Raw genomic sequence first — 10,924 nt, 5'->3', positions numbered from 1 at the left:
TTACGGGTTTTTTGGGTGGGAGGGGTAGAGGGCAAGCGCCTCTTGCCATCTTGGTCAATTGCAAGCTCCTACCTATAGTACTCTTTTCTTACCTAGGTTGAACGGTCCACACTTTCCTTCTGCATTTATTTTTTATTGAAAGTATTACGACTGTGTTCTAAAAGTTTACTCGCACTCAAATTTATTGAGTGAGCCCTACAGTGTTTCCAATCCCGTCTGCCAGAATTTAAAGGTGATGTCCAGCCGTTATGTAAACAAACGACATGTTTACATTTTGAACTGCTATATCTTTTAAACATGAGGAACTGTATGTTTACCTCACACATTATTGGTTCTCTATGATTTAAAATGAATATGTGCATGGTAGAGTCTAAATAAGCAGAGCGCATTGATCCGTAATAACAATATTACAAATTCTCATGGTAGTCATGGGAAATACCAAACGGAATTTTTCGCAAATATCGAGCTTAAATATGAGGCCGTTCCAAACGTTTCCTCGATTCTAAGTAAAACCTGATACATTCAGCGATATTGTTATATAATATTTTATTTCTAATAACACTTCTAATAATAACATTCTTATATCTGTTCATTATGAAGGCAATTTCCTCTAAATTTCACTTTATTATTCTAACGAACACAAAGTTTTCATGTTAGTTTAAGTTTTTACTGTATTTATGGCTTTCGTGCGTTTTATAGCTTTCACTTCATAAGGCTTTGGAAATCTCACAGAACTCGTCATCGCCTCTAAGGTAGGTTTAGGCGAGCCTGGTGGTATTTTAAATCGAAATTGATGGAACAGCCTTGATAGAGTGATAAAAACGTTCATTTTACCCAGTGCTATTCCCGGACAAGCCCTTCGACCAATAGAAAATGGGAAGAAATCTAACTCAGATTTCCAGCCGATAAACTGTTCGTTTTCATTTAGAAAACGGGAAGGAAGGAATCTGGATGGGCTTTTCCATTTCGTTTCATCATGATGTATCCTCCAAAGATTCAAGATTATCGTTGTTCCTTTCGGAATGATGTGATCCTGAATTTTGGTATCCCGTACAGCTCTACGCATGATCAACGCAATTGAAACAGCATGTCTGATAACTTCACATATTGTAGCTTGAAAATACGGGAGATTATCAGCATCTTCTAGACAAGGGAGACGGGAATCTCCAATAACCCGGTCAAACTCTTCGTGAACTTTCTCTTGAACATTGCGGTATAATATCATATACAGTATAAACCATGTTGAGATGGCGTTGTTGGTATCGTGAGCAGAGAAGAGAACATCCATTACCAAGAACTTAATATCTTCTATGGAACCTAGAAGGAAAAAAATTAAAACTTCAGTCTTAATTCGAAATCATGCCTGCTGCATGAGCAATAATCGTACTATAGTAAGACTTTTCCGGTCTGATCAGTGGAACAGATTTAAAGGTTTAGTCGTACCAGTCATTGTAATGATACTAGATATCCTAGACTGAGACAGGCATGAAAAATATTTTTAGAGCAACAAATGTGATCAATGCCTATTGTGTTTTTTTTGCGATCCTCGTCTTCGTGTTATGGGTTTTCATACATTTATTTGTCAGAAGATAAATCAGTAGTAATTTTTATCTATATAGGATATCTCACTGGGCAGAATCGTACTTTCAAAGATACCGTGTTTATTTAACTATTATCACAGTCCGAGGAAATCTTTCTGTATTTAACCGTACTTAAATAATAGTTCAGCATTCTTTTGTTGGGATACGTTCTTCCTACCTATGTCACTATCACGTTCCTTTTCCTTTTCATTGCGAAATTGGACAATGAATGCATCAATTATGTCCCGAACTTCCCCTTCTTTGTAGGTTTCAAGGTGATATTTCAGCTGCTCACCGCAAAACCCGTCTCTTATGTTTAACACGTTTTGAAGGGATTTCGCATATGACGTTGGAAAGAACCTCAAAAATGGGAGAAAATAATGTGCACTCCCAGGGCGGATTACAGTAGCAAATTCTTCGTTGAATTCTATCAACTTCTTTATTGTCGGATCATCATAACTGAACTGTTTTCCAACCAACCATTCACATAGGATTATCATGCTTGTTTTCCCAAGGTATTCCTTCACTGAAAACGGATTCCCTTCCGTTTTGTTTATCTTTTGCAATAACCTGTCGGATGCGTTGTACAATCGTTCCTTTGCAAGGTTTTTACCTTCACCAAAGACGCGCAAGGCATTTGAAAACACCCTTCGACGAAAAATGTAAGCACTGCTGTGGTTTGTAAATCCGAGATCCTTGTTTTCAAATATGACATTGAATGGAAACTGTGATTCGTCAACACGACCTGAAAAATCATCTTTTCTTGTCACAAAAGCTTCCTGAAACAATTCAGAGTTGTTTAAAATAAGAAATGTTCCAATGGGCAGAGAAATTGTGTAAAGGTCTCCAAATTCTCTGCGAAGGTTTTCCATTGAGAATGGCATATCCAAACCGACTTGAAGAACGTTCCCAATCAGAGGTATTGGTATGGGACCTCTTGGTAACTTTCGTCTGACTGCATAAGTGGACAGGTAAAACCAAGTCACATATAAAATCGCCACCAAGATGAATATTTCCAGGAGCATGATGAATTAAACAGTTCTGCAGAAAAAGGTTGGTCATGTTAATGATTAAGACAAATAGTTATGAAATAAAAGAAGATAACACATATGTAGCAAGGCGACTAACGTACACTCTACCATCAGCTTAAAACAGCTCCTTTTGCCGGGCTTTGGAACTAATGATGAATTTCACTTCTGAACCTTTTAACACCAGTGCAATTAAGCGGTGGCATTTTTATGATTGTGTTTTTCTTTTTGTCATGCACCTGTTTAATTACGCTCAAAAGTGAAAATATGCGAATCTGGGGCCGGTTGTATGTAAGCCGGATAGCGCTATCCACCGGATAGTGATTTCAACCCGTTCTAAATTCTAAAAATGTTTGAAAAGCAATAAAATTTCAACTTTGGAAAAAAAATTATTGAAGACGATTTAGTGATAATAAGATTCAATCAAAGTTATACCCAACAATAAGCGATTCTAAAGCGATTAAAAAAAACACTATATCCAACGCTATCCGGCTTTAATACAACCGGTCGCAGACCAACTATTTTTATCAGCCTCGCATTTGCTCATTTTTTTCTCCATTTGGTACTGAACTGAAACGTGTCATTCGATAGTTAAAACGGATTAATCTTTCCCAATGTGAAGCAATTATTAAGTTCATCTTTGATACTTCTGCGCAATATACTAAGCCACTTGAACCAGACTCTATATACTTGAAATATACAGCCATGCACAACATTAACTTGCATGCAGGAGACTCGTGTGGTCTTTGACCTTTTAATTACTCGAGCTAAAGCGAGAGTCTTAAATTCGGTCAGTTTTTTTCACGCAAGACTTATTTTCCCACTCGGCCAATCTTAATTTGGTCCAAAAGAAATACGTGGTGATCGCATGTGACGTATTTGTGACCATCTTATCGGCGTTGAGCGGCTCAATCAACTTTCCGCTTCTTCGTGCTAACTTAAGCGGCTGATTCCGTCACTTACACGTCTTTGTACTTAACATCAGCTCATACTAACTCTCGTCACGAAGGCCCTCAGGTCGAAACGTCGAGAAGTGTTTTGTCTAAATAATTGATGCTAAATACGCCTTCTAAGCGTACTCAATGGAAGCTAATTGCTAAATGACACTTCACGCATATTTTGTGTACTCAATCAACACTAAACGACGGAACGCATGTTCTGTGAACTTGATCAGAGCTAAACGACTGCACGCGCATATTCTGCACGATCAAAATCAAAGTCCGGCTTAAATCACAAGCAAAAACACTCCTTTTTGGCTCGATAAAACGCTAAACGTTTGTCATGCAGCTTGTAGGAGAAAACAGGGCCATTATTAGGATCTTATTTGGGGTTGTATATTCACGAGTGGCGTCGATTCATACCCTTTTAATACAAATCAGCCTTGCATAACAGAATATCGCTTCCGGCACTTTAAGCGGCTAAAATGGTCAAACCGTTCATATATCTTGAATTGAAATAGAGCATTTCCTTAAAAATACATTTCCCGTGCTAGAGTTCTTGAAAAACTAAAAACAAAGCAATCTGTCTGTACTAGCTGAAATGCGACTAGACCGATATGTCTGTTTTTACTGTGTAAATAAAAGAAAGCGCTCATGGTCCCCTCAACCAACGTTTGATTAACACCCATGTTATTTTGTATATTCATCTTCAATTACATAAGCGTGAAACAATCGCGACCAACAGAAACATGTCGGGCGTAACAATAAATATGAATTTTCATGCTTTAATTCAAATCGCAATCGATAAGTACTGTAATAGATTAACTGCATCACACACCTCTTGTCCGCACACCTCACCGTTTCCTCTGTTGTCCTTATCACTTCTCAATGCATATAGGCACAGTTATAGAATATACAAGGTTTGGAGACCACATAAAACTACAATACAACTCATTAACTATGTTGAGGTAGATTTATGCAAAAAATTGTGCCTTTCTCATCACGTGCCTATTGTATTTACACTTATAAACCAATAGCAATCTTATAACTAACATGTTTTTCAAGCCTAGGTTGAGGAGCTTAGCAAGACGAATGCCATTGGTACGTTTGGCTAAAATACAATAGACACGTGACGAGAAAGGAACCATTTTTTGCATAAACGTCGACAATAACACTGTTAATGAGTTGTATTGTACTTTTGTTTAGTCTCCAAACCATGTGACTATATTCTATCAACTGTGATATCGGTGATTTCAGACAGTTATGATTCGAAAAACAACAAAAGCTATTTTAAAGCTACTTAAAAGTATGGTGTGGCGTCCAATGGGTAATAACCGATTCTATAGTCTCCCTTGGTTTACATTATATCTACATAATCATATGTTTACATATAGCAAGTTCAACAGTGGCAATTCCTGTGCCATGCACATGCATTCAGTGGCTGTCACAATTTGCATCGGGTCGACATGTCAGGAAATCATGATGCGACGTCTGAAAAGTTTGTTGTATGAAATACGAGACTTGGAGATTGAACGAAGAGTTTTCCGAAAATGAAGGGTAGTTGCTAAAAGTAGCAGTAGCAATTTCAAGGTCAAGAAGTGCTAATAATTTAGGTGTTCAAATTTTAACTTTTTTATTAAATTCTAAAGTTACATGCGCTATTATTAATTTTGCCGCAAAATCATTGCACATTACTAAATATACACAAAAATTATAGCGAAAAAAAAGCATTAGAAGTTACCGATTTAATTTGAAATAGAAGTTCGGGGATTTAATTGACGCATTCATTGCCAATTATTTTGCATTTATTTTGATAAATGATAAATGACACAATTAGAATGCATATGCTAGAGGGGTAGGGGTAAAATGCGGATACGGATTGCGGATGGCCGATGCGGAAGGGGAATACGGATGTGAAAATGCGGATGAGGGGGTAAAATACGGATGAGTGGATAAGTATGGCTGTGTCCAGCTTACCAATTTCTCTTAAGATCGAACAAGTATTCAGGTTTTTTGCATTATTGAAGGTTGTTGTTTGGTTAATAATTTAATACTAAAAGCAATATTCGCTGACGCATCCAAAGCAATTCGCAGGCGAAAATAAATAAAACTGTCAAGTAGGCAATTCATAGATAAAATGTACGTATAAACAAAGCAATTTTATGTTTATTCGTATTTTTAGTTCACATTTTTCTGCATGGCTATTTGTGTCCATTGTTCCACTGACTCCCGAGAGATTATGAAAAACCATATTCAATTCAATATTCAAAACTTCTTAAACAAGGTGAAAAAAGTGTACGCCTGTTGATTGACGTTGATTTAAACAACCAAACCTACGCACCCCCAGTTATTACAGAGCTCGGTGAACAGAAAAAGGCGGCAAAATGATAATTTGCATCCCATGCGTCGGGCTATACTTTCAGTAATTTGCAATGTGATGTAAATTGCATGTATGCATGTACGTTAAAACTGTTTTGAAAGCGGCTACCTGTTATGTAAGCGGCTCCATCGCCCTTGAACGACGGAATATTGATTGATGGCATCAAGCAAATCCGGTTGGCAGATGTTGTAGAAAAATCAAAAGAACCCTTAGCTCAGCTAACAACCCACTTAAACTCTGCTTCACTGATCTGAAGTGAGGTAAATTTGAGCATTAGTTCAAATAAATTTAAACGCACTAGTTCACTAGATTACCTAAAATTATTATAAAGAGATCAGAGAAAAACTTAAAGAAAATCTCGGCCCCAATGTCAATTTCAGGACGCCTCAAACGATATTTGTGCCAATATACAAGTAGAAAATATCTGAAAACCAATAAGAAGAGCTATCAGCCACCTTTCTTTTGGAAAACTGAATTAGCCGCATGCAAGATTGGAAAGCGAACTCAACTGATTTAATCGATTTTCTGCGAGCAAACTCACGCAAAGCATTAGTTCACAAATTGTCGTCTTATTACGTATTTTTATCATTATTGTCTTGACTGTCATCTGTCCATTTGCCGGCGAACTCGTGCTCGAAATTAGGCAAAGAACGAGACATCGATGGACAAAAATGCCTTCACAAATCCGCAGATTCTCTTGCACGAAAGTGAAAACACGCGGGACACAGCTGCAGCCATTGCGTTGATAAACAAATTGTCAGCGGATAGGTAATAAATTTTTAGTTTTTAAATCCCAGCTTTTACATATAAAAATCGTTTTACTTTTTTTCGCATTTTACCACCTCATCGGCATTTCCCATCCACATTTTACCCCCACATCCGCATTTTATCCCCTCATCCGCATTTTCCTATGCGCATTTTACCCCCCCCCCCATCCGCATTTTCCCATCCGCATTTTACCCCGTCATCCGCATTTTCCCTTCCGCATTTTACCCTCTCATCCGCATTTTCCCACCCGCATTTTCCCTTCCGCGATCCGCAATCTGTATCCGCATTTTACCTCTACCCTATGCTAGAGGAGGTAGATTTAACTAAATGCGGCTGAGTGACTGATAAAACGGTTTTCTTCTAAATAATAGGTTATTTGGTACGAATATTCATTTTTATATTTTCAATTTTCAATATGCCTTAGTAAGTTCACTTGATGTAAAGTATATAAACATTTTTATTTTGCAAATATATTTTCAAATTTCAATGCCGCGTTTAAATATAAACAACGGATTATATCACTAACTGATCGCCAAATAATAATTTTTATACTATCTAATGTTTTTACTTTTTTTTACTAAATCATTTTTCAAGAGATTTTAATTATATATAAAATCATATTGTCAATGTCTTAAATCTGATGTTCGCTCACTTTCGTTTTATCGCACACAATAAAAATTGTTTTGGATAACAAACCCCGCCTGGCTGCGATTCCAAACTTGGCTCAGCCTCTCCACAAGGGATATTAAATTGGAAATGATGCAGCAAATTGGACGCTACCAGGAGCAAATTCATCTTCGCTAGTGACTGCCCGAGACATGAGCGAATTCCGGCACCAAAAGGATAGAAACTCGCGGACGTGTTCCAGCCGCGGAACTTTCCACTCTCATCAAGAAATCGATCAGGATTGAAAGACAACGGTTCATTCCATTCTTGCGGATCGTTGTTTACATACCACATGTTTAGCAAAATTTTTGTGTCTCGAGGGATTTGGTATTCTTTAATGGTAGTATCACGCAAGGTTTTTCTACCGAGCAAGGGCACAGGCGAGGCATGGCGAATCGTTTCACATATGACTGCGTGTAGAAATGGCAGGTTCTCTGCATCTTTCCAACACGGAGTGCGATCTCTGCCAACAACAAGATCTAACTCTTCGTGAACTCTTTTCTGCACCTAAATTTCATAAATAGAATGAGTCATTGCTAAAGCCATTAGATTTGAAACGGAAAGTGGTAAAAATTTAACATTTAACGGCATCCCATGATATCTGAAATGAACAGCCACGTACTACAATTTCAAAGCTTTAAAGGGGTACGGCAATACAAATAACAAACTATCTTTGTGTTTTTAAAATTGCCTCGAAATATGTGGTGAGATTTAAAACATAAATCTCAAACTTTCATTTGTTCCAGACATTTTTACTTTTTATTTCCGAGAGCGCGCCGGGATTAATTATGCTATCGATGTGCGATATACAAGCGTATTTGCGAGCAAATTCAATTTCACACCTCAAGCCAAATTTAACTTTGGGATTCCTTTGTGTAAAGAATTTTATGAAATTTATTCATGATAAAAGCGGATTTGTTCAGTTTCGAAGCTATTATTAATCAAGACTTTTTAGGTAGTACTTACCTTTTCATGCAACACCATGTACAGTATAAACCAACTAAGCGTAGCTGTGGTAGTATCACTCGAAGCAATGAAGAAATCCATCATAATAGTCGTAATATCATCAATTGTTCCAATATCTTTTCCTTTCCCTTCAACTTCCTCCTTCTCATAGGCGGCAAGAAGGGCATCCGCGATGTCACGAACCTCGCCCGATTGGTATGTTTCTCGATGTTCCTTGAGCAATTTTCCGAAATATTCATCACGTACTTGTTTCGTTTGCCGAAATCGCCTCGAAATATCAAAAGGAAGATATTCATAAAACGGCAAAAAGTCGATATTTGTCCACTGGTGACTGACATACAAAACGTTATCAACAAATTCGCGCAGCGTTTTGAAAATAGGATCACCAGGCTCGCACCTTTCGGAAACAAGCCAAGATGTTGTTACGTTCGTGATAGCTTGAGAAAGATATTCCATGGGGCAAAATGCCGTCTCGTTTTCTCCCTCAATACGCGTCACCAGTTGCTTGACCTCATATAGCACTCGGTTTTCCGCGGTTTTTACACCATCACCATACATATGAAGTGCATTAGTGATGACCTTGCGACAAAAAATATAGAATGGACCGTATGGGACAAAAGGGATAGCCTTATCATTGAACAAGTTCTTCTTGATCAACCTTGATCCACTAGGTCTGTTCGCAAAGTCATCTTTGCTTTTGATAAGCATTTCATGCATTATTTTACCGCTGTTTACGACAACGAAATTTCCTGATGGTACAAAAAGTGTATAGACCCCACCATATTTCTTTCGTAGATGTTCCATTGAATAGGGCATCCGCTTGCCAACAAGATGAACGTTTCCTATCAAGGGTAACGGGAATGGTCCAGGGGGTAAGGTCTGTTTTTGCTTCCTGGTCGACCAAACGAACCAAACACAGTAGAAACAACACATCAAGAAAAACAGTTCCACCCACATTCTAAAACAATCAAGATAATCCTATTAATTTTATAATAATTTTACTGTATTGAAAACCATGATTACTTACTCAGTCATATGTTGCAAAGAAATACATCAACAAAATTTATAAATTTGGATTCGGATATCAAAATCATATGATTAATGATTTTAAATTTTATAATTCTATTACATTTTGCAACCTTTTCCGCTCACGCAATTAGCCGTCGAACAAATAACCTAAAGGCTGTAACCCTATATGTATATTCTGCTTATTCTCTCAATTGAGAGTTCAGAGATTACAGAGCGCTAGCTGTCAGACGATTGTCTCCGCCGCCTGGTACGAGCTTAATTTGCATACAATTTCAGGAGAATGAATCAAGCATTATGTAAATTGTATTTTTTGTAAATATTACTCGCCATATTATGTTTCAGTTTTCACGAGCTTTGGTTGTGATTTAAGCCATTGTTAATATGTAAGTTTGAAGGAAGTTTTAAAATCACTGAAATTTAGCTCGGTATGAAATTTAGCATGATTCTTAGCAAATATTCATTTGGAACTACGCATAGCTAACTGAAATAGTACAAGTGTAATAATTTATTATTCTGAATATTATTGGTACTGCATGTTATCACTAACCGTTTGGCTTTGGTCACACTAACCCGATTCCCGATTTCAGTTTTTCGGACCAAATTTGCTATTACACAAAAGCCCTGGCGTATTCCAACGTACATGCATACACACTGGACGGTAAACAAATATGCTGCGATTTTAATCTGGTATAATATGAGTTTAGTTGACGTGACAGGGGTTTTGCAGGGATATCTTCCTAACAAAGTAGCCTTAATTTCTGCAAAATCAAGTATACAGTCATTACATACAGGGATATACAGCACTTTTTATCTTATTAAATTTTAGTGCATCGGCTGGAATAGACTATTAAATTTCAGCTCGGCTGAGTATATACCTCACCAGCATGCGATCGATAATATGTCATAGTCTGATGATGATTTAATACTACTTACTTGAGTTTGTAATGTTCTTGAATTCAGATCTGGTTTCTGACTTCGTTAGTTTAGATTTATTAAGCTAATTCGCAGTTTCGACAACTCTTTGAGTGGAAAGATACAGAGTACGGTTCTATTATGGTGGTACTAATCACTTTGAGACAACACAACCTAAGGGGAAAATCAATAAAAAGGCAAATGACGGCCATAACAAAAAAGATGGCGGGTGTATATTTTACCAGATTGCATTGCGGTCGGAAATCGTTTAAAAAAGCGAACTGACGTCTTTTAAAGGGAAGGCATAAAACAGGAAGTTATTTTCTTTGCTGTGTGAAAATTTCCCGTCATTAGGAGTTTTTCATGCCGTCTTTTTTCAGTCAATCATTCTTAATTCCCGCAATGCAATCTAGATCTGGTAAAATGGACATGCCGCCATCTTTTCCGTTACGGTCATATGCTTGATTGATAATTATACCTCGTCAAATATCTCAACACATAATCGGCGGCCAGAAATACACAAGGATTCATTCATTCATTCATTCATTCATGGTGTCATTGCACCGTCAGTTGAATGGAAATTTTTATTTAATGCCACGTGATCAAAAACAACCAAATAAAAGACCTATTAATAATTATATAATACGTAGTAAAAAT

General features: G+C 37.2%; 2 protein-coding genes across 2 annotated transcripts; both read right to left on the bottom strand.

The window, feature by feature from the left end:
• Positions 1–658: 658 nt before the first annotated feature.
• LOC114539420 (steroid 17-alpha-hydroxylase/17,20 lyase-like) lies at positions 659–2,605 on the bottom strand. The gene is made up of 2 exons (XM_028560047.1): positions 1,759–2,605; positions 659–1,317 (listed from the first exon to the last, which is right to left on the bottom strand). The coding sequence occupies exons 1-2, from the start codon at positions 2,603–2,605 to the stop codon at positions 659–661; spliced, it is 1,506 nt and encodes a 501-aa protein (XP_028415848.1).
• A 4,735-nt stretch (positions 2,606–7,340) lies between these two features.
• LOC114539419 (steroid 17-alpha-hydroxylase/17,20 lyase-like) lies at positions 7,341–9,283 on the bottom strand. Its single transcript, XM_028560046.1, has 2 exons — positions 8,327–9,283; positions 7,341–7,867 (listed from the first exon to the last, which is right to left on the bottom strand). Exons 1-2 carry the CDS (start codon positions 9,281–9,283, stop codon positions 7,343–7,345), a joined length of 1,482 nt encoding a protein of 493 aa, XP_028415847.1. The 3' UTR covers positions 7,341–7,342.
• Between the last annotated feature and the right edge of the window lie 1,641 nt (positions 9,284–10,924).

The sequence above is a fragment of the Dendronephthya gigantea genome, unplaced genomic scaffold, assembly GCF_004324835.1.
Source record: "Dendronephthya gigantea isolate DGI-Jeju-01 unplaced genomic scaffold, DenGig_1.0 000202F, whole genome shotgun sequence".
In the NCBI taxonomy this organism is placed as follows: Eukaryota; Metazoa; Cnidaria; class Anthozoa; order Malacalcyonacea; family Nephtheidae; genus Dendronephthya; species Dendronephthya gigantea.
The sequence above is the reverse complement of the archived record's forward strand: the minus strand, read 5'-3'. Positions and strand labels throughout refer to the sequence as shown.